Raw genomic sequence first — 24,581 nt, 5'->3', positions numbered from 1 at the left:
TGACCATTATTATGAATACTGCAAATTATATGACCATTTTCACGGCGCATTGTAATGAGCAGGTTCTTTTTTTTGGGATTAATGTCAGAACTATCTAACCATTTATTGAAATAATCGCTGAAAAAAAGGTTGTCATAAAAATCCGCCGGGGGGGGGGGTGGGCAAGGTAACCCGTCCCGGATACGCCACTGACGACCAATCGCCAGGCCACAATTCAATTCAATTCATGATTTAATTTTTGAGTAAGCGTGTCCTCGTTTATGTGCAAAAGTAAGGCAAATGTTGGACTGTGAATGCAGATTCGCAAGGTGTTTTCCTCCATGTTGACACAAAACACTATTGATGGAGAAAAAAACATATTTTGTCTCAATATTCTTTGTTTTTTGTAGATTTTTCTTGACCAATTATCTGCCCAAAATTTAATTCAATGCGTGATTTATTTATTGAGTGAGCGTGTCAATAAGGACTGTGTTGTTTCTGTGCAAAAGTAAGGCAAATGTTCTGTTTGGACTGTACCTGCATGCAGATTCGCAGATTCGCAGATTCGCAGATTTTCGGCGTGTTGACACCAAACACTATTGACAGAGAGAAAAACAATATTTTGTCTTAACATTCTGTCCATTTTGTGGTCTCTCTTTCATGACCAATCGTCTTGCCACAATTCAATTCCATGCATGATTTAATTTTTGAGTGAGCGTGTCCACAAGGACTATCGTTAATTTGCAAAAGTAAGGCAAATGTTCTGTTTGGACTGTGACGGCCAGTGCTGTAGTCGAGTCCACCCCATCCGAGTCCGAGTCCTTGGTATCCGAGTCCGAGTCCAAGTCCTTGGTATCCGAGTCCGAGTCCAAGTCCATTTGCGAATCTCAAATACACATCATCGTGGCTGAGAACTACGTTAAAGTTGATTGTTTGACCCCTTTTAATTGAAAGCAAAGGTCAAAGGTAATGTGTAGTATACACTATTACCAAATTCATAAAAGGTTTCGCCCTCAATGGTTTTTTTTAAGTGAACTTCAGGATTTAAAGGGCTTTTCAAGTGTAAAAAACTTAAAATATTAAAATCCCAAATCCCGATCCTTTTAAAAAAAAATGTGCTGGAAAATGTTCGCTGCTTATACTCAGAATGCCGTGCCAGGTCACAAGTATGAACATTATGTTCTGGCCTAATTAATTATGTTCTAGCCTAATTAAGATTTAAACTAAAACATGCTCATTACATCTTAGAAACGTAAGCATTTCCAACATCGTCACGTCACGTAGGGCTAGCTACGTAGCCTACGTAGGCGAGGCGGCACGTTCAAGTTGGAGTGACTCTCGACACGTTATCTTGAAAACTAAAAGCTGCGTCCTCTTAAAATAAAATTGCGGTAAAGATAGGGGTCAAATATGTGTTTTTTTGTCTGGACTTGGGCCGAGACCTCAAGACGGTCGAGTCCTCATGTTCGAGTCCGAGTCCGAGCCCCCACTGTCCGAGTCCGAGTCCTTGAAAATCAGCACTCGAGTTCGGACCCGAGTCCAAGTCCGGACTCGAGTCCTCCAGCCCTGCCTTTTACCAATGTTTGTTTAGGAAAAGATGGAAGTGTACTCATTGTCTGCCTTTATTGCGACGTCACTTAAAACACATGTTCTTTTTGGGGGGCGGGGGTGGTTCCCTTTGCGCCCCCCCCCCCCCGATCCGCCCTTAATTGCGGTCCGTCTTGATCAAAGCGTCGAGTGTGATATCCAGCACCCCTCCATTTTCTATTTTTTTTTCCACGGCCGGTGATTTCTCCCTTCGCTGCTTTCTGTTGAGTGCTAGAAAAAAATCCTGGTGACGTCCATGACTATAATTATAGCGTCTCAAATTTCGGTAGATCGATAAACAACAATCAAGGTTGCGTGTAGCAAAAGGTGTAGTTTGGCCAACAACTCCACCGTGAATAGGGGCATTCAGAATAGTATGCAACACAATTTCCATCTTTTTTTCTGAATTTGTTTTGACTCACACACCCACCCCAATGTTCAATGTTTAAATGTTGAATGACTATTCAATATATCATATACACTGAAGAACAAAGTAATGCTTCATATGATGAGCCAGATATTTTTGGTCAATGCTCTCAAATCCCAGCTCAGCATGCAACTTTGTAGTTGAAATTGATGTCATTGCCAAGCACGCACAAAACTTTGTTCAGTGTTTTTGTTTTCAGTTTTCTGAAAAAGTAATTAAAAAAAAAAAAAAAAGGAAATGTCCTTATCGGCTGAAAAGTTGTATGCCTGTGTAGCTCTGTTTTGAGTGTCTCTTTTTTGTATTACATAGTTATGCAAAATGTAGACAGGGTATAAAACTGACTTGACACATTGTGAGCATTTTTACTGGTCCATAGACCAGCCAGTATATTTTGTACAGGTCTTTGTTTTCTGTTGTACTTTAATGAAGGCTATCAAGGCAAATTTCCAAGAACTTTCAAGGTATAGTGAAATATAAAAGACAAAGTGCAAGATTACTGAATACCCACCGATTTCTTTTTAGTTTCATGTGAATCTTCAAAAGCCATCGAGTTTGACATTTTTATTGACAAGCTGCAAAGCTGAATGATAATAAAGTCCACAGCAATAAGTATTTAGGGAAATTTTGGTGTAACCGCAGAAAGAAGATTCCAGGGCGATACCCGAAGGGCATAGAGGGACAAGATTGCAGGAGTTTTTATACTTTACAGATTGTTTTAGTTTTTTCTTCTCTAGTAACCTTTAATTGTTTAAAGAAAGAGGCAGATATCCAAGCTAGAGCGCCAATTAAAACGAATTATAAAATCTGTCCAACACGATATATAATTATTGAAGGTTTTTATGTTGGAGGCAGGTACTATAATGAACTAAGTATTCATTATAGGCTCCTAGTACACACAAGTTAGTGACAAACATGCCATGATAGTGTTCAAATCTGGCCGGGAGTGAAACACTCAGCCGCAATGTAGTGGCTAACATCATGCTAAGGGGTAATGGTAAGAGGATTCAAGATAGCTAGAGTGGGATCTGGGATCAAGAAACCTGTAGAAATAGATTTGTTTGAGTAAAAGATTTCCAACCAGTGCACTAGTCAGGCAGATTGGGGCACAATATGATGGAATTGTTCATTTTATGATGATAAAAGTATGAAATTTGGCACACAGTCTGAGTACCGGTAGGCCTATGTCATGGGAAAGATATTTGGCTATAGGGCCATCACAGATTTGTACTTAAAAACCATAGAGGTAGAATAACAAGCAATTTTCAACATTTTCAAAACGGCTGCTATTGTACTTTTTCTGCCCATATTTTTTTAAAGAACAAATCTGCGATGGCTCTATAGCAAAATATCCTTCTCATAACACACTCTGTGTGCCAAATTCAATGCTTTTATCATCAAATGAACAATCTCATCACCAATCTGCCGTACTACATCTCCCAGAGCCAAAGATAAAATTGCTCATCACATGAATTTGTTTAGCATGTAAATTCAACAATAAAATCAATTATAAATTGCTTGGCACTCATTGTATCCGTTGGTCTTGCTGGTACACACACTGCTGATCAGCTGAACAGAATGTACAAAAAGGGGAAAATGTGCCAAAATGAAAGCTTTTCATTCGTGTAGCAAACTAACACAAAGACACAACTTTCCCCCAAAAATTGCATGCCTTTAAGCTTTTTATTGCATAAGGGACCGGGGAGGGGGGGGGGGGGAATTGAGCTGGATTTGTGCCACCATCATAATATGATTAATTCCACTCGTATTAGGAAGACTACATGTGGGGCATGTATTTTCACTGAATACACCTTATTCTGGTAAAGGTTGAAAGAGTAATTCTGAATGAAAGCAGTAAGTACTAAAACGTGAGAAATCTTGTATTCACATCTATTTGTAGTCGATATCCAAATAACTGCATCAGTAAAGTGCCTTGGTTTGCTCAATAATAAGTGCTTTGGTTCACTCAACATGGCCTCCTTGGACCCCCCCCCCAAAAAAAGAAAATTGTTCTGCTTCCGGTTTCCCTACCTACCCAATTCTGACAGCCCCTACCCTTAGTTTTTTTTGGGGAAAATGAACAAAAAAAAACACACCCAAAACCATCAATTACTATCTTTTACCTTTAAATACACGCAGATGCCTCCATATGATCGTACATAAAAAGAATACATAAAAAAGAATTCCCCACCTACCTACCCTATTTTCGAATGCCATGTAATCGGAAGCACAAATATTTTCCTTTTTGGCCTTGGCACCCAAAACCTATAGTTCCTAAGAGTGTCCGCTAAGAGTCGGGTAGAGTCTCAGTTCAGTATTGACAAAACAATAAACAACAATTTGCCTTGCATCTACCTATGGTGTATTTTTTTATGCGGTAATATACAATTTCATAGAGTTTACAAAATATGTTTGCATTTATTAATAAAATCATCTGTTCTTTAAAAAATCAGTACAATACTCTCAACCAGAAAAGAAAGGTTTTCTTATAGGATTCAATCAGTTTTAGCTCCAATATACTAGTGTCTATTTATGCTACAGTTAACTACTAAAGTTATAGAGAACATTTCGAAACGCATCTCCTCCAACACAGGGGCACAAAAAGATTTATCATTGGTAGGACATCACAAAAAAAAATGCATGAAAGGAATGTACGCCAATTATTTTTTAACAAAGCTAAAAACCTGTACAATCACTGAAATAAGGATAACCAATTGGTTTTTTTAGTATAATTTATATCATAATTATGTACATGCAGTAATTCAAAGATGCCAATCCCCAAAACTGCCAAATTAACAAGGTTGTGGAGTTCATCACGAGTCAGTCACGAGTCGCTTAACAAGTCATTTAACAAGTCACAAGAAATAAAGATGTGCCTTTGTTCCAAGTTTATCTGAATAGCTTGTGAAATAATTTGGACTTTTTGACTTGTGACTGACTTGTCATAAAGTCAAATGCAACATTGTAAATGCGTGAGATAAAAACACAAAATAATATGTTATGAGATAAGAAAATGATATACATGTACATATCATTGCCTGGTACGAAGTGTACATGTCTACCTCATCTTTTCTTGCAAAGGCTAATTGGAAATAATTACTAAGGGAATAAATGTGTGCTTGGCTGGTTTTAAACACTATGTTTGAGACCGGTTTGGAGTCTACTCTGGACGCTGATAATGACCCAAGCCAAAGATGAGGCTATTTAATATAGCAATATCAGTTGTTTAATACTGGCCAAGCACATATTTATTCCCGTTCATAAATACCTCTGCAATCAAACAAGTAAAAAATTATCAATTTCTAATGATTTTGTTCGACAAGTTTACTTCATGTTTTTTTAAACACCCCTCTAGCTATGTTATGGTACATGTATGTGCCTCTTGTGAGAAGTTGTAAACAACTCTGAGGAGATTGGTGCGAGCGTGGTGCGTAGGCTACTGTGTGATGTGGCACTGAACGCAGCGGTGCCGCAGTGGTGTGAATTTAGGACAATGAAATACTTACTCATTGGTAGTATTACGCATGCTCTAGTGAGGATTGTGAACGTTCGACCAGAAAAAGGGGCCAGATTCATAGGAGTCCAAATTGTTTAAGACCAGCAAGTTTGTCTTTTATAAAACATTAAAGACCGGCCATGTGACAGGCTCTCCACCAATAGTAATGGGTAACTTGTCTTAGGTATTTATGAATGCCTAATAAATGGATGGTACTAGTGAAAAAAAACCAATCAGATACAAGGGTTACCTGTTGCATTACAATTATGATAAGCTAGTTTCATGTACTTGTATTTTCAAGAGAGTCCACCTCTTCAGTTGTTTTGTCTGTAGCGTCCCCTATTTGATTGCTCTCCCATGCAGACCACTCAGTGTCCATGCTGCTCTGAACAGCGCCCTCTGCTGCCTGGCTGCTGCTAGGTGCTTCTGTGAAGGCCTTGTCGAAAGCTGCCAGATTCAATTCGCTTTGAGTGGTGGGTAGTGCTGGTTGGCCAGTACTCCCCGGTTGGCCGGTACTGGAGACAACTACGGGTTTTTCTGGGATTGTCTCTGGTTGCTGAGTGGACTCCCCAGGCTGTACCTCTAGTCCTGCAAGGCTTTTCTGACCACGTCTCTTGCCTAGAATCTTGATGTAGTTTGCAGGAACCAGGCCTGTAGACTGACCATCCACACTTGCCAAGACCCATCCTCTAACCTTAGGCTGCATCTCTGCCAATTAAACAAAAGAATGGGGTATGCATAAAAGAAATTCAGTTGAGTGAAGATATTTAAAATGAAATTCAATTCAAGTCAGCAGTCTATGATTGTGAAAGAAGTTGATACTGTGCTTTTGATGCCTCAAAATTGATGAGGCAAGTTCGTTTTGTCTCCGCAAAGTTTGTGCCTTATTTTACCCTCTATGAACCTGGGCCTCCACAATTTCATCATATTATGAGGGATACATGTACGTGGTAATCATACACAATTTTAAATGCTTATTCAAATGTTACCTTTGGGAGCAAGGTTAATCATGCTGCCAGCTTTGAATGACAGCTCATTGCTTCCTTCAGCCTCAAAATCAAACTCTGCCCTCGCCACAACATGATCTTCCTCACCACTAGCCCATGCTGGTTGATCTAGTAACCAAAATCAAAGCTCGACAATAAACTTCAACATAAAAAAAATAACAATTGTTATTATATAACATTAACAGTATCTTTAGGCTAAGGATGGAAATTTTCCTTTAAAGTTACCCTTTGACAGTCTCACAACTTAATAAAAACAGGAAAACAGGCTGGCAGTGAAACAACCTCCTATTTGTACACATGTACATTGTATTATTAGTCATCCCATTTGCACCAGTGTAACATGGAATAATGCAGTGCGTCTGTGTCCCACATGCCACGAGACTGTAAACCGAGATGTGGGATGCAACGCATTTCATTTTTCATTTTCCACAATCTCAAGTGGGATAACAAATTTATCTTCAAGCAAACTTGACGTAGAGTTAATTGGTGTGCTATATTGTGGTTTTCTTATTACACGTGCGTGCAGCAGGTATGACGCAGGCATCTTAGAATATTGCGTCTTAGAATATATAGAGTGTGGTATGGACTGTGCTACATGGGATAACGTAGCAAGGTTTGTTGCCAGGATCGAACAATCAGCAGCGAAGATTCAAGTTCGCTTAAAGATAATACTCTACGGAATTTCCCCTTGGGTCTATGATATGTGAGCAGATTTGGTGATTAATTATGCAAAACAAAACTGCATCTTGACCTCAAAATTCTGGCCATTCAGCGGGCGCCATCTATCCAGTCTTTGGGAACCCGTTGTTGTATTTAATATGTAACATGCAAGCTTAATTGACCAATTAGCAGCTTAGTCCACACTCATTTCTAATTGAAATGACGCCACAATTTCTAAAGTCGACTCTGATTGGCCGTCGCGCAGGGTCACATCAACTTTGCATTGCTCACATCAGACGCTGATTATGGAGAGATCCATTGAAAAAAGGGTGATACTCGGACTATCTGTATATCAACCCTTCTATACATTTTTCTTTACAGTCAACTAGTACACTGTTAAATGGTCTATCAGTTGGAAAGAGTTGGAATGTACCGGTAAAGTCTGGCTTCAACTTTAAATCACTTGTCTTCAATCTTACACTTTTTTCTCAACATATTTTTTCTTTCGTACTTGCGTACCTTGTGTGTCATCCTCAGTAGAACACAACAGCTTCCAAATAATATAGGGTCCACCGACCACCACAGCAAAGAACATGAAGATGGGCCATGATGGCGCCCCCTTCTTCTTCTTTCCATTGAGTTTCTCCATTTTCCCGACGAGCTCTTCTGTTGTACCTTCTGCCTTTTCCCACAACTCCTCAGCAAACTCCCGGCTTCTTAACCCTAAAAAAGCCAGCAGACGACGATAGATGTAGCGCAGGGTTCGGAAGAGTGCCAAGGCCGTAAAGATGTGAGCCAGGTGGACTTTGAGACGTGAGAAGTGGTCAGCCACGCCAATGACTGCTCTAAAGCTGTTGTAGACAGTCTGCAAAGTCGACTCCATCATCATACTGATGGAACCAAAGGCTTGGACAATACTCTCAATTGACTGGAAGGCTGGACGACTATTCTCTTCCGCCTGGCGGAGAAACTGGTTGTAACCAGCCGGATCCACACCACGACCAAATTGGCCCTGTCCAAAGTGGCCCCCTCCACCAAACATCCCACCTCCATAAGAACCCCCTCCATACAACCCACTGCCTCCGTACATCCCTCCATAGCCCCCCATGCTATTGCCAAAGCCACCATAACCACTGCCATAACTGTTACCATATCCAAGACCACCATATCGATTGACAGGAGAGCTGAATGCCGAACCTTGCTGAGATGGGCGAGTGGGTAGCGGCGGTGGGGCTCTGGAAACAGCAGGCCCTGCGCTAGATGATCCAGGTATCGGTAGACCAGGTGTTGATGAATGCTGACTGACTAGTGTCCGCCTGTAAGGAATCATAGGAGGGTATACAAATTATCAGTGCGCTCAATCTAGAATGAGTGATACACACATGTATGTTGATGTTGTGATCATGGACCTGGTAAAGCAGTGACTTAACTGTCCATTTTTAAACAAATCTTTTTGGACCTATCTGAGTGATGTCACAACTTTTAATATTGAACTACGACTGAGGCCTACCTACATTGTACAAGTTACAATATGAACAAGCATTTACTTTAGGTTGACAATCATGGCAATGTCACTGTCATAAAGGCAGTGGATATTTAGCCGGAGACGGCAAACCTTTAGTAAATGTTAGCTTGCCGGATATGCACTGAACATGCGCAGTTACTGTTTTATTTTACTTAGACATTCACCGGTGACAAATTTTAGTCTGACTCCATGCCAACATTATTGTTGTAATTTCGTATTCACAAGATGGGATTCAGACCATTTTACAATCTCGGTCTTTATTTCCCTTTAACAAAAATCCTCCAGAGCCACAAATATGAAAAAGAAAACATAATACTCTGCAATAAATGTTTGAGACATGTTCAAATAATAAAAGAAGAATATTCTTATTTTTGGGGGATGGGGCAAAAAAGCCTTAAAAATTTCGCCAGCGGGGATCGAACCTGGATCTTCCCGCTAATGAGATCCGTTGGTTACTAGGCCACATGTGCTACACAACCATTGGTGGTAATTTAATATATCTTATAATTCAGCCCTATCTTAGAGAGTACAGCACTCTCTGTTGATAGAGATTGCCGCCGGCAATATATCCACTATCTTTAATAAAATTAAAAACAAATCTTGATTCTATTTTGATCAAAACAAACATGACAAAACAGGGGCCGTACACTACACGATCACCCAAAATTGGAAACGTTTCTCAGTCCAAGATTTTTATCTTCATTTTTGCAATGACTGACCTTCATTGAGAATGAGATGATAAAAAAATTAAATAGGCATGAAGAAAAAAAAATCGTCAGTTTTAAGTTCAGGTTGCAAGTGCAACGTTCAGTCTTTATAGTACGCTAGGAGTAAACCATTACCAACATTCCCAACGTGAAAATGAGTCATTGAGTGCAACAAATCTCACCAAACTAAACAGATATTCATAACGTGTTTAATGGTCTTAAGTCTCACCCAAAATCGCCAACAGACGAAAACGAGCCTTGATTGTGCTGGCCTGCCCCTCTCTCCCAAGGTTTCGGTGGGGCGGCCATTTTGTTAATAATCGCTCGATAGATCGATAAAGATAACAAATGAGGGCGCTGTAATCAGCACACCATGCCGCGCCACACTTCAATGGTAATAACACATTTTGCAAACATCAAACAACATAAGTACCAAATAATTCTGAAATATCTTACTTGACTGTAAGTGAATGATAGTCTCAAGCATCTTGTTAAATAATGGCACCTGATCAAGCCTTCATTTTCAAGAAAAGTGACATTTCTGTATCAATTTCCAACGATTGTCGGCCGACTATCGTTGGAAAAACAACTGACTATTTTTCAACTTGACCCACTTTACCAAATTTATTTAGTCCACATGTTGTTTGCAATTTGGTTTCTCATCAATGAACGCGTGTACAAGCCAGCAAGGCTGGTCTCCTAGACCTGATAATTCCCCGATGTCTATTAATAATTGTTTTGTCAAGTCTGAAGCAGGGTCAGGGAACCAGACTAGAACTGCATTTTTCCTTGATTTTTTTTTCTTGCATCTATTTACACAAAACTTTTAACAGGTCAGTGACACATTATATGCTATAAAAAAATACTGACCCCTGGCCAAATCCATATATTTCTGAAAATTACAGCATTTTTTGTTTGTTTCTCTAACCACTGAAAAAGTACTGAGCAACAGTAAAAGCCCCCAAAGTGAAACATTTTTTTCCTCAAATGTTCCCAAAATGGAATTCTACATTTTTAAAAGTCTCTGGCTACAAATTTGGTACCCCCCCATATTATATTCATTTATCATGAATAGCTTTATTGATGTTTTTCAGGCACAACACAATTGCACTGACAAGTCTGACATGTGAAAAGCTTTCTTGAAAATTAAAGGTTTTATTCAGAATAATTACAGCAATGCACGGACAACAAATGCTTCATGTAATTACATATGCATTATTTTCAGAAATTGAAATAACATTAACTCAGGGTCCAAATTTTGATAGTTTTTAGTAGATCTGTATTTGTGTTTTTATAGGGAAAAGGTAATATTTAAGACTCATCATTATGAATGAAGATTTGCGGGACTGAATAAATTGCAACATTCGCTGGTGAACAGGTTTAAAATTCATAAAGTACATAAATATGAATAATTGCCTGAATTACAAACAATCTGATCACTTCAAATTGACAGAAACCTTCCATATTTTGTTTCCAAGAATTTCACAAACAGTTGAAGCCTGGGCTCAATGTCATGGCATTGCTTAACAGTTAGCAGAAAAGTTGAGCTTACTATAGCAGAAAATTGTGCTATCATTAAGCACTATTTTATGGGGTGGATCGGTTGCGGGTGCATGTAGAATTGTATTGTTACGTCACTGATTTAAGCAACTTTTTCCTCTGGGTTAAGCGTGCTTTTGCTGTGCTCACTGCTCCTTGAAATAGATGGAGGCTCTGTTAGCAGAAAATTGTATGCTTAGCAGCGCCATGAAATTAGGCCCTCTCTAATATTTGGCAAATAAAAATAAAATGCTGTTGATGTGTTTAGTTGATGTATCCATCAAATGCTACTACAGTAGAATGCCACTTTAATGAAAACGATGGTGTCTATAAACAAAATGTTCCTAACAGTGGTCGTTCGTTATAGTGAATGTGAATCATAATAGAATTTACTATTTTGGGAGCTTAAGTGGATGTTCGTTATAGCCAAATGTTCGTTACAGCGGTGTTCCTTATAGCAGCGTTTCACTGTTCTTCCGTGAGGTCTATCCATGATTGCTATTTTGTGGAGCATCAGCAGGATGAGTCACTAATTCAGGGAGAGAGGTATTATTGAGGCAACTTGTAATATTTGGAGCTACGCTTAGCCTAAAAGTTGCTGATAACTGACAGGGATCTCTCAAGGCCATGTTGACTGGCATTTCAATTCAAACAGGTGTTTTAGCTGCTGCTAGGTGACATTGTTGATTTGCACTGATGAGGGCTGTTGATTTGTTGATTAGTTAGCAAACTTCACAGGTAGTAGTTGTCTCTTGCCGACCTTGTCCCATTTTGTTGACTTCAAAGTCCAAAATGAATTGGACTTTTAAGGGTGCATAAGCAGAACAACGCTGGCACTGACAGAGGATGGTTGCTTGGTGATTAGGGCTCTTGATCTGTGGGTAAAAAGAAGATTGACTGAACAAGTGAACAGTGACCACTGAATTATTGCTTCATGTACATATATATGTGTGCATGTGCTTACAGATACTTATTGTCCACAAGCTTTAAAAAGCTCTATGAATGCTGTTCTTGAACAATCTCACTGCATGTTCGTGTCGTAATAAAATGTTTCACTGCTTACACCTGTTTCACACTTGTAATCTAAAACTTTAAATTTGCTTGTTTTCCCCGAAAAACACATTCTTGACAAGGTCATTTAAGAATTTATACGAAGGCTATTATACCTCTTAACCCTAACCCTTCCCAAATCCTCAACAATCCTCTTTGCTAAATGGATGATTTTGCAGGATTGAGGCTACATGGCAAAAATGTGAGGCTGAATTTTGGAGGATATTGCACTGTGTCAAAGTCTTAGGCCAGACCTTGTGTTGTTTATGCTCAGCCGTGCATAAGTTTAGGCCTAGATTATACTTGAAATCCTCCGCACTGCTCTAGGATGTCAAAGGCTCTGCCTCAACATATTGACAGTGATTGCTAGAGAATTTTGCAGGATTGAGGCAGTGGTCACCCCTCCAATGGACAACATTCAAGAAATAATAGAGGATTTTGCAGGATTGAGGGTGTATGCATTTTTACATGGAGGCAGTTGGAGTATTTTGCAGGATTGACTGTACACACCTTTTATTTCTGAGTGACATTTCTGGTTGAGCTGCCTCATTCTTGCTTTGATTTGGGATTGTTGACTGTCACAAAATGGAAAAGGACCACCAGCAAGAATAGGGATACACCCAGAATGTTGGCAAATATGGCCAGCTGCACGTCAGTGATCATTCTGCCTGGAAAAATCAAAATTGGAATATAAGAGAAAAATAAAATAACGGAAAGGTAAAACTGTTCATCACATACCACACCACAGGATTCCTTCTCCTTTTCATAATTTACATTTTTGTTAAAGGAAAGAAGCCCGACCGTGACATATGATTAAATCACAGGCTTTCTAAACCTTCAAATGCAATGATGCACTTCAATGAGGGGGGAAGTTTGTGCTAATACTGACATTTCAATATGAAGTGTATTTTTTATACATCTTACATTGCAATACATGAGTCACGAGTCGGAAAGGGGTTCAGACAACTCAAACCGTTGAGACAATTGACTCGGGACGGCTGGACCCTTGAGACAACTCGACCGTTGAGACAACTCGACCGTTAAGACAAACTGACTCGCATTTTAAGGGGGATAGTACTAGTACGGACTGGGGAATATTCATAGTAGGCCCTACCAGGGATTTTTGGTTGTGTTCGGGTTTGATCATTGGGTTGGGGTTGCTTGACGGGATACAACTGGGTTTGGCCCATTTATGCTGGGGTTTTCCAAGCTGAGAGAGAGGGGAGAGAGAGAGAGGGTGGATCATTTGGCAGTCGCTATGAGGTAGGGAGAGACGACAAGTTTTTTGTTTTGCCGTGGGGATTTTGTTGCCATGTCCAGCCGCGGGAGGTGGGTTTGGGGTAGCCTGCTTGGCTTGGTCGGATCATGCCGGGTTGATGGGGCTGGGGTTGCCGGACAGGGTTGGCTTATTTTAAAGTTTAGGAAAATGATGGCGCCATCCCATTTATTGGCACTGTGCTTGGGATGGGCGGACATAAGACACATGTGCATTTCGAACGATGATAGGGAGTCAGGAACTAGCTTAAACAGGTTTCCGCTCATGAAAGCTGCCCTAGTTCTCGAATCCATATCATCGTTCGAAATGCACTTGTGTTTACAAACGAGATCCAGTCTACTCATTATCATAATCAATGCATCACACTCGGTAACGGAATCGCAATCGGGATACAGGGACCATTGAAGGAACACTGGGCACGACCACATCGCGTTTTCAAACACGAGTCATAAATTTAACGTGTACACGATCTTGAGGGGAGCTCTCGGAATTGGACGGGAAATTTCACTTTTCATCTGGATCGTAAGTAAACTTTAGTACCTCGATCTTAATCATTGATCTCTACTTGTACCTCAGGTGGCGTATTTAGATATTTGGTGGCCATTTTGAGGGTGAAATCTGGTATTTTGTTGGGCAATGCTGGGTTTTTGGGTCAATGACAAAATTGTGTTGTGCCGACCGCTTGATGCAGTTTAGCTTGGACCCTACTATCGCCAGACCATGTCCGAATGTACTTAAAAAGGCGATAAGTTGGGTCCAAAATCCAAATTACTCGGTCTCGGACTAGGGCGGCTAGTTGGTACTGACTACTGCCCTGGCTGGACAGTCATCTGCAAAAGTCAGTTTTGAACAGAACTCGTAAAAAATAGAGGTGTCCTAAAAGTAAAAGACATGAAAGATAAGGAGGTACAACTATAGAATGCAGGGCCACTTTACTCTACATCCGTGCCTCCGTACGGCTGCGTGGAGGCGTGGAGCCGCAGTCGACCTACTAGCACCTCCGAAAATCGATCGTGGAGTCGTGGAGCCGCAGTCGATATCTCCGAGAATTGCGCCCTCTATCGGCGCGCGTCTCCGCGACTCCGCGCCTCCGCCACTCCAGTGCCCCGCGACTCCGCCACTCCAGACAGTGCCCCGTCGCCCTCCTCCCTTCCTAATTTGCGAGCCCATTTAAAATGGATACGGATGCTTCGTTCTCAAAAAAATTCTGCAGAGAATTGCGCCCTCTATTGGCGCGGGTCTCCGCGACTCCGCGCCTCCGCCACTCCAGTGCCCCGCGTTTCCGCGACTCTGCGACTCCGCCACTCCGCGACTCCGATCCGTACCGTGCCCCAACACATTTACAAGCACGCCCTAGCTCCCGTCCGATCCTTCATGAGAAGCTTAGAAGACAAGTGCATTCGCTGTACTTAGCACTTTTTTGCAGGTTTGCATATCTATTACTCCTATCCATCCACGCCTCCAAGCAAAATAAAAAACCTTGCTCCGGCGTGGCCCTGCATTCTATAGTTGCTCCGATAAGGATTTATTCCGGACAAGCCGGACATCGAATGAGAGACACGACTGCTTGTTTTGTTACGAAATCAGGTTTGTCCGGAAACTGGGCACAACTTTTCCAGATCATTTTTTTTACTCCAGTCTCCACATAAAACACACCACCAGCCATGTAATTTTATTTACAACAAATTCAAAAATATAATATATTTCGTGTTATAGAATATTGTTGAACAAACTCACTCGGAAAACGTGTGATTTGCCCTCCAAAGAAACAGGAAATTTATGACGATTTCCACGTACCCTTCGTACGCTGTTTGGACCGTTCGTTTGTGTGACACGTTTAAAATTTACTCCACTAATGTAATGCACCCTTAACTCGAGTCACACAACAGCTTTAACGTTTAATGGGTAAAAACTGATCAGCTGAATTATTTTTCGGATAATTTAAAGCCGTATATGCACAAATTACTCAAACATACTGATCAGGAACACAAAATAAATGGCACTTTCATTCATCGCTTATCTAAGAAACAGATGATTTTTCTAAGAATAAAGAAATATCAAATTCATAAACTATCAACTATCGCCGGGGTAAGCTATTGCATATTTATAGACAACCAACCACGTTGTCCAATCACAAGCTACTATTTATTAATATTTATAAGAAAATTGACGAATCAGCGGGCGTTCGGTCTCTGGGAAACAGTAGACAAAGGGGGAAGTCGATGGTGGCGGGAGATTGGGACGATTTCTTTGTGAAGGGGGCAGCAAAACAGAGAAACCCCCTCGGCACTACACGAGCTATTTTTACAACGTAAATACAATTACCACCGATACACACAAAAAAGCACGTGGGTCTGAGGACCATGTACACAACGCACGCCTTCCGTGCCAAGGTTAGTAGGGCTTGCCCGTGAGTAGAAGGGAATCCCCACCTTTTCGGGGTTTGGAACTGCAAAAGAGGAATATTTTACCAATTGCGAACCGAGTATGAGATGGACTCTTACTGCTCCAAAAGGATTTATTTCGATGGGATGCTTACTGGCGGAGATGTGAGGGGTATTCCAGGGCGCAATCCTGGACTAACAATTTCGGCGAGTCGGCCCCATCCGTGCCATATCATCGCTCTTTCTGGATTTACACACGTGTGTTCGCCTGCACTCTGTCTGCGCATAATGCTTTTGTCTCATCGTGGATTAAACTATAGCTACATCTGACATTCTGTGGGAAAAATTTAGTGGAAAATATAACGCCCATGCTCTAGTAGCTGCAGGGTAAGTCAAGATTGGAATAAACTCCCAAAACAAGGACAGTGAACGGAAATCGGTAATTGTTATTGTTCCAGGATACTGCAACATAACAATAACATTGTAGAGACTTATTTTGATCCTGTAAACAATGGATGATAATCTAACCGCCCGTGCTGACAAAAGGATAACCCAGACTTCAAAGTAAGTCAAGATCGAGTTTTAAAATGAAGACTTCTATACCTCCGGGATATTTTTGAGGAAAGGTCGTATAGCTGAGAACATAGTCTAAATACGATTTCGTGCAGTTTGAATAAATGATAATAAACAAAGATTGTCACGAAACAATTGAATATTACAGTAAAAGACAAAAGACTTGAAACTGAAGATACCTTACTTATTTCTTATTACTAAACGCATTTCCAGCTATCTCTCGACGCCAACTGGAAAAATAAGTCACCATCAATAAACAAGCAAATTATAATGTTATTTGTTCTATTTAACTGCAAAAGAAAATGAGGAAAACAGGCCAAGCCTAAACAGTTTCTTTCATTGTCTGCCATCTTAAAGAGAAATATGTTCTCTTGAAAATGACAAGGCTTTAAACACCTTTATTGTATTGAGCTGCTTCAAGGAAACAAGGAATCTGCAAAAACCAACAAGGAAGGAGTTTTTCCAGTATATTTCCTCTTTTGTCATGGAATCCGCTTCGCAACAGTGCTGAAAAACCAATATTATCGGAAAAACAAACTCTTCAAAAAATACAGTTTCACGAAGGAAATTGACGAATACAATTGTTCGTATACGCGATGGATTACAGGCGGAATCTCCGCCTGCAAATGCATCGTCTGAGGTCATAGCAACTGGAGGAGTTTTTTTTTATTGTGAACGACGAGCGAGATTCATTGTATTCGGGGCTCTTTGTTCACTTCCGGGTGAACTACCACAGCGACTGAGGACAACGAAAAAATAGACGGAAACAGAAAATCATCACAGACTCAACAAGTGTTCAGCTCGGGTAAGTCTTTTCGTGTTTTTTTCCCCCAAAAGTTAAATTTTGAGAGCTACGAAATGTCCGTTTTTGTTGCGAATGGACGAAAATATACCACGCGTGCGCCGGTCTATTGTTATCCGATTTTGGGCGCCAACTTTTGCACTTCGAATTCTGCACTCTGGTTGATATAGTTTTATGAAAAGTGCATTGCATTCCAGTTCGATATAATCTTACATTTTACCATGTCTCACATAGCCTTATTGTCTTTGTCTTTGTTAACAAAACAATCTTTTTCCTGTTTTTTTTAAGCGCTGGGTTTTTGTTTGTTTTGGTTTTGGTTTTCATTTCTTTGTTTTTGTGAGGTAGGCGTATCCTTTGTCCAAAGCCTGGTGCCCCATCCCTTGTGTGTGTACTTTCACATTGCGTCGTCTGCTCAATCACGTTTTTGTCACATCTTGCAGTTCTTATGGTTTTGGGTAAAAAGCTGATGCAGAACACATTTTTTTAGTGGGGGGGGGGGGGGGGTGGGTAATTTACTGGACAGGGAATATTCTTGGTCAAATCAAACTCAAGGATGTTTTTATTGTATTAGTTAATAACTCGGACGCGCTGTTCGCAGCGCGGCCTGTCTGTCCCATTATTGTTGTCTGCAGCGCCTGGCCGAGCTGGACAGATGCGATTGGTCTGAAACAAAACAAAAAGCCAACCCGGGTCTCCGCCAAGCACAAAAGCCTGGGATTTCAGCGCCAAAACACTTTAAGTTATATCGGTTCTTTGTGTGAAATATAACAAAGAGCTTTCACAATTTTCCCCAGACCAAAAAAATGGCCATTTGTGATTTGGAATATGAAAACAATGACATAATTATCATTTTCGATATATTTGTTTATATCAATTTAATTAGGACCGCTGGTGTTTTTTTTAAACATTAATTATAAAACTTTAAATGTAGAACATTGGATTTAAAACAATATTGATACACATCCAATTTTAACATTATATTTTGTCCTGCTAAATGAAAAAAAAAGCTCTTTTTTTTAATTTGTTTTCATTTTTCATAATGATTTTATTTTACAGAAACAGGCTATTGTTAATTCCATCCAATCTCAATGTAATTTTTGATGGCATTGTTTTGTTTTGCTTTGTTATGTTTTGGATAAAAGTACCTAAAGCAAAGGATACATTAATTTTGTAATCGTTTTGTTGAATTCAGCGCATATTCTTCCTGTTTTTCAAATTTTGTTTTCAAATTCGTTGTGGTACAAGAACTTAAGAGCTGAGTCGTTGGCGCTGTACGCAGGACGATTGCCAAACTGATTTTATTTATTCTTTATTATTTTGTCCAGGGTAAACCCAAACAGTAAAAACTGGTTTTCATTAGGGCCCTGCCTTAACATAAACTAATGATATGATTTTTTAAAAATGGAAGGTTTTAAAAAGAAAAAGAAGGAAAAAACAATGAAATGATATGCAATTAACAAAAAAGCAAAATCTAAGGAAAGATAAAAGCAACTCTCTCGGTAAAATAACGTCACTAAAAAGAGCGCTGAAAAGAAAAAAAACTTAAAAACCACAATAGACAAACAGAGAGACTTCAGTACGGAAAAAATGTGGAAAAAATAGAAAAGTATAAAAACAAACATATATCCCTAAAAAAATTAAGAAGTTGAAGAATTACGAAGAATCAAGTAAAACAAGAACACATCAAGATCAAATACTTAAACATTATTTAAAAAAACGAATACAAATACTTAAACAATAAAAACGAGCAAAAAAAAGAAGGTAAAATAAAAGAAGTATGAAAAATGTTAATATAAGTAATTAAAAAGTTCAGTCTTAAAAACAGGCAGCGACCGTGTAACTCTGAGCTGGGCACGAAAAGGATTCCAAATTTATGCTCCAGTGACAGCAATAGTCTCGAGAATAATATTCTGTTATAGAGGTAGGAATTTTCAAGGTGACATTTGTATTCTGTCTTGTATCTTAGTATTGTGCAAAACATGAGAAGAAAACAGTCAAGTATTTAGGAGACATAGAGTTTAAACGTTTTAAAGACAAAACTCCTTTCTGATGATATGAGTGGTGTCTAGACCCGCGGGGCTTTAATCACCAACTCACTGGCACACAATGGAAATGTCAAAATTACCTGTACTTCTTGGGGGGGGGGGGGTATATTGATTTGATTTCCCCCTCTTGTTATGTGAGCGTCGATTTGAAATAAATTTCGGCGCTATTTTTTTCGAATTGCTATGTTTCTTCGAGTTCTGGGTATGCCATATTTAACGACGGAATAATCCTAATTCTTTTATTCCACAAGGTTACGGGTACACAACATAAAATGTAACCATCGGTGGAAGACACTGAAATACACATACGGTATCGTGACCGATGCACCTTGAAATTCACAATCAATGTTAATAACATTACATGTATTTTAAGATAATAAAAACAAGCAAAAACAATCTCCCGCGGCCCCCGCCCCCAAGCTCCCTTTCCTGAAAAACTTTCTAGAGGAAAATAATTGTGATAGAGGGCGCCGTATCAACATAACGGTCTTCGTCCATGTGTTGATACGTCCGCTGCATGCGTGACGAAGACCCACAGACATAATGTCTGCGCGTAGACCGTTGTGTTGATACGGCGCCCTCTATCCCAAGTATTTTCCTCTCTTCATCGATGGAGGGCGCTGCGCAAAAAAAAATGCACCTGTTGAGCAAAGATCCTGTACTGTAGCGCCGCTTGCTGTTGAGTGTTGAAGCGGAAAGTTTGGAAGCAGACGAAGTGGACAATTTTTGGCACCAAAAGCAAAGGTTAGTTTTTGTTTTTAAATGGACATTGGCTTTCAGTGATGCGCTGAAACTTAAGGAGAGGAAGGTAACGCGATCACACGTGTATATTTTGTCGGAAAAAAGGCGAGGGGAAAGAATTCATACACATGGTCTAACTCAGTAACTGTCTATGGACAGATGGAGAGAATTAGGGGTTTGTGTAGTTCAGTGGTTGAGGACACCTCCTGTTTATTGTTATTCTTAAAAAAGTTGTGTAGCTTCCCCAAAAGTCTACAAGGAAAAAATACAACCTGACGCCACTTCCGCCGCTTGTGGACTATGGAGAGAGTCCATATGGACTATGGAGAGTCAAGACAATTTTCTAAGTTAGGCCTAAGTGTTTCAGACTAACAAAATTGGAAATGTTTCTCAGTCCCAGATTCCTGTCTTATCATCATTTTTGCAATGAACGACCTTCATTGAGATGATATATGAAGAAAAAAGTGGCGTCAGGTTGCAACATTTTTTCCGTCTGCAATCTTAGGGCACGTTCTATTAATTATACTGACCCTTAATTATTCTGACCCGACTTTCTTACCTGATTTTCTGGTACAAACATGCGAATCGACACTCTGACTGCACCACGGTATGGAAGCTAGGTCTGGTTCCCAGACCAAACGATTCTGAATAGTATTTCTAATGTGGAACCAAACTAGTAAGGGAAGCAGGCTGCCCTACAGAATGTACATCAACCAATCACTGACGGTCTACCAAACTGCTCGGACACTATTGCCAAGTTTGTTTTCATCATTTTCAATTTTTTGGACGTCACTTTTACCCCATAATTTCTCTGAAATATCAAAGCCCTGCCCTCTTTCCACAATATTAATCCTGCAGAACTTTCTTCAAAATGGTATTGTCCTCTACTTAATTGAGTCCAAAAGTTGGTTTCTAAATGGATCTTTTCATCAACAAATCAGCGACGTTCTACCAAACCAGCTTAAACGTTGTGAACACCTGAGGGCGCATTTTTAAAATTAGTTTCCATGTTCATGTGCTTTTTAGCTGTCATTGTTTTTACCCCATAGTTTCCCTCAAAAATCAAAACCCTGCCCTCTTCCCACAAAATTAATCCTGCAGATATACACCATGGTGTCTGTCAACGCCATCTACTTACATGTACCGGTCCGGTAGGTGAGTCCCAAAGTTCAAAAGCAGATTTTCGTTCCCTTAGGCGCCTATCAAATTTAAGCGTTCATGCATGGTGAATCATGTTGGTTATGGCCATAGCATATGCGGAAAAAAAATAGTATGGTTAGGAATCATAAGAGGGCCTTGGTTATTAAATATTGCTGAATGCAATAGTAGGCCTATGTTCTGCTTACACAGTATAATAGTCAACAAGTACTAACCCTACGGCTTTGTCGTACGCAGCAAAAATTATTGAGACATCCTGTGAGTGGCTGAACAGTCAATTTATTTCCTGCATACTACAGCCATAACCCAGGCGTGTAAATATTTGTGCCTCTGTGGATAATGCGTTGCCCGACCAAATGCAGCAGGTTATTTGAACGTGGAGAACATTGTGGTCTGATTCATTCCTGTGTCCATAAAAAATTGTCCCCCCACTAAATGCAAAAGTCCAGCATAAATGCGTGTACACAGTGTGTATTTGTGCCCTTGTGGGCTCCAAGTTATAGGGAAGTTTTCTATTGCTAGGGAAATACTTATGGACCAAACGCTCCCAATAGTAACTGTTGCTCATCAGGTGTGTGGTACAAGACTGGGTGTACATGTATACACCCATGCAACAATTGCACTTTAACAGCTCAGCAATAGAGGGGGCTGTTTCTGGACACCACTATTTAGTACAAACCTCAATTTCTGTTCTTTACGATACTGTGTGTAGGCAAAAAAAGAAGCTAATTAGGGTCTATGTTATGCTTGAAGTAGGAAACCATTCTTTTCTTGTTAGTCAGTGAAGAAAAAAATGCTTTTTAATAAAAAGCTTTTTTCCTGAAGAATTTACACACATATATCTTACAGCTTTTCTTTCATCAGTTTCCAGTTTCGCTCAATGATCAAGTTACATAAATGAATTATTTCATTCTGAAAACCAAAAGAACTAGTGTTTGTTTCACAACAAAATAAATACTTCAAATGTTCAACTACGACTTTGGCTTGGCATCATATACTTGTGTACAGTAGTTTCACTGTGTAAAGGCATTGATAACAAAATGTAATGTACTACTTCCATGAATATGAAAAATGGAATGGTCTTGAAGATAAACCAACAGAGGGCGCCGTCACACAACACCATTAACTTTACCCAACCAACCACCTGCAGGTCTCAGAGAACTTCAGTTTGTGAGTCTACAAACTGAAGCCTTTATGTGCAAACCATGTTAAACGATTGTTGAGCAAGCTGGAAAATAAAGGTTAATTCTGATGTGCAGCTGTATGTTTTCCTAGTTTTGATAATTCATTGCTGTGTGACAATTATTTCAGGAGGACGGAATTGGCAAAGGCTCAGGTTGGCGTAGCGGTACTTTTCTCACCTTCCACCCCTGTGACCCGGGTTTGAATCAGGCCTGTGCCAACATGTGGATTGGGTTTTCCAGTCCCTGCCTGATTGTGTTGGTTTTCCTAGAATATCATGGGATTTTCTTCCCACCTCTAAACTGTAGGCCTAATTGATTTGAACAGCATGATTTGAACAGTGCAAAAACAGCATGATTTGAACAGCGCAAAAGTTTAGCAGTACTCTTTTCTCTTTTAGTAATATCAGTTTTAGTAATATCAAGGATTGTGTGAAGTGTTCACGGTCAGGATGTAACTATTGCTTTTTTGTTTAACTTTCACTTTCTTCCGCTGTGCCTGGAACAATAAAAAATACTTAACCAGTGAATGAAACTACACGGTTGTCATAGCAAACAAATTTGGGAGTGCGTCAGTTCCGATGTCTGATCTTTCAGTTGGTGTTTTTGTTCTTGAATTTCTGTGCTATTGTCTGTGCTATTGCTGCAAAATTACAATGAATTACAATTGAATGTAATTTTTCTTCACTTCTAAAGCTACAAATACACCACCAAATTTGATAAAATAAAATCTGGACAAAAAAGTAGTCATCTCATCCTCATATTCCTGAAAACCCCCTCCCCACCCCCGTACAAAATGCTGGTATTTGTTTGTGCAGTCAGATACTGGATTGAAGCTTTTCTTTTCCTTGAACATCAATTGACAATTTGATACTGTATGGTATATTAAAAATAATATTTTTATGTCTGGCACTTTGTGTACAAAAAGACAAAAATCTCGGACTCAATAATTCATAAATTCATCTTCTAAAGTGCTTCCCTTGTCATCAACTGGGTAAGCTTGACATTGAGACTGTCCAAGGCTTGGACCGATTGGTCATACATTATTCCCAATCTTTCTGACGCTGTTCTGTCAGATCTAGGTAGTTGGAAAATCATGTAGGGGGTTTTCACTCTAGAGTGTCTACTGAATAAGCCAGTTCGGTATTCCAACTGTGCTTGTGCATAGCTCCATGGGCCTATACATCAAGATTTGCCGATTTTTCTTGTGAGATAAAAATTTCATCGTATGCTTGCAAAAACATAGCGGGGTACCAGCAAATTTGAAGAGATCATCATGTTCTGAAGTATAACATTTTGCAAAAAACCTTTGGACAGCAAAGTGTTTTGAGGTGTCTTGTGTGTCAAGACTTTTGTGCAAACGAAAGTTCTATCTCTTTTCGATTGCATGAAAAATTGCACAGAATGCAGATTTAGTTACCACGTCCCCCATAGCCTTGTGCGCACGTATCTGCCGCGGTTATCCTGAAAAAAAAAAAATTGTTAAATGCACCAGACTATTTTGGAATACCGAACTGGTTTAGTGTGCTTGTGAGGGAAGTCAACAGAGTAAACAGCAAAGTAGGCCTACTCTCTGTCGTGTGACTGTGATAGTAACAGTGGTCTAGTGTTGTCAGTGGGCAGCACAGGTTCCCCTAGTGGTTGCAAATCTGCAAACATTGGGTGAAATTGTTTCTGTGGAGTCGGAACTGTTGCTGAGTTTATGCCAGGTATTCACACAGATAATTATTATCATTGCAGCGATCAAAATTATCTTCTAGTAATTGCATTCTGCATGTACGTACATGTAGGGTTCCCCCTGCCCGGAAAAAAGAATGGAAATGCCACGCAATTTGATTAGCCAAGCCTGGAAAAGTCATGGACGTTTGTAAAAATGACACGAGTCATGGAAAAGTCATGCAATTTTGTGAGGACCAGTAATTAGAATCAAAAATCTTATTTTTATACTTAAAAAAAATGCGTCATTTCCAAGGACGTTATTGCTTTGTTTGATTGTTTTTCCTTTTCTGTTAAGCTCATTTCACGGAACAAGTTTTTATCTAGGTCATGGATTTTCAAAACGTTGGTCATGGAAAAGTTACAGTTAGTGGAGATAAATCCTAAAGGTGCAGGAACTCTGATAAGTCAGATGTGCTCGTGCAGAGACAACAGATCAGTGTTTTTTTTTTTTTTAAGAATTGTTGCTTAACAAATAATTTTAACCAGAATGCATAAAATCATGTATGATTGCAGACTGTACACATTCGGCTGATATTTTTTGTTTAACTGAAATTTTTTTTCTGCACTTAGCAAATTTGTGTTGCTACTTAGCATCTCATTTGAAGCAAACTGTGACAGGTGTTTCTGGGCAATTCCATTTGGGTGAGCTACAATGTAACTAAAAAATAATCTTGCTTTGCTTGATAATGCAGCCGTCCAATTTCATTAGACATGCGCTGGGGTCTGTG

The 24,581-nt window shown here is 39.7% G+C and overlaps 1 protein-coding gene and 1 long non-coding RNA gene across 2 annotated transcripts; both read right to left on the bottom strand.

Annotated features, from left to right (window-relative positions):
- Positions 1-4,329: 4,329 nt before the first annotated feature.
- LOC119729313 (peroxisomal membrane protein PEX13-like) lies at positions 4,330-9,736 on the bottom strand. Its single transcript, XM_038201934.1, has 4 exons — positions 9,615-9,736; positions 7,673-8,469; positions 6,476-6,601; positions 4,330-6,194 (listed from the first exon to the last, which is right to left on the bottom strand). Exons 1-4 carry the CDS (start codon positions 9,692-9,694, stop codon positions 5,767-5,769), a joined length of 1,431 nt encoding a protein of 476 aa, XP_038057862.1. The 5' UTR covers positions 9,695-9,736; the 3' UTR covers positions 4,330-5,766.
- Positions 9,737-10,515: 779 nt separating this feature from the next.
- Positions 10,516-15,117, bottom strand: LOC119729314. Its single transcript, XR_005271222.1, has 3 exons — positions 14,988-15,117; positions 12,485-12,642; positions 10,516-11,799 (listed from the first exon to the last, which is right to left on the bottom strand). It is a non-coding gene; the product is annotated as an uncharacterized LOC119729314 (long non-coding RNA).
- Between the last annotated feature and the right edge of the window lie 9,464 nt (positions 15,118-24,581).

This window comes from Patiria miniata, unplaced genomic scaffold (genome assembly GCF_015706575.1).
Source record: "Patiria miniata isolate m_02_andy unplaced genomic scaffold, ASM1570657v1 HiC_scaffold_20, whole genome shotgun sequence".
NCBI lineage: Eukaryota > Metazoa > Echinodermata > Asteroidea > Valvatida > Asterinidae > Patiria > Patiria miniata.
The sequence above is the reverse complement of the archived record's forward strand: the minus strand, read 5'-3'. Positions and strand labels throughout refer to the sequence as shown.

Excerpts from the sequence above, each read along its gene's own strand:
- LOC119729313 (XM_038201934.1), bottom strand. The coding sequence starts at position 9,694 with ATGGCCGCCCCACCGAAACCTTGGGAGAGAGGGGCAGGCCAGCACAAT. Across the intron at positions 6,602-7,672 it reads TACTGAGGATGACACACAAG|ATCAACCAGCATGGGCTAGT; the intron begins GTACGCAAGTAC and ends TTTGGTTACTAG. Across the intron at positions 6,195-6,475 it reads GATTAACCTTGCTCCCAAAG|AGATGCAGCCTAAGGTTAGA; the intron begins GTAACATTTGAA and ends TTTAATTGGCAG.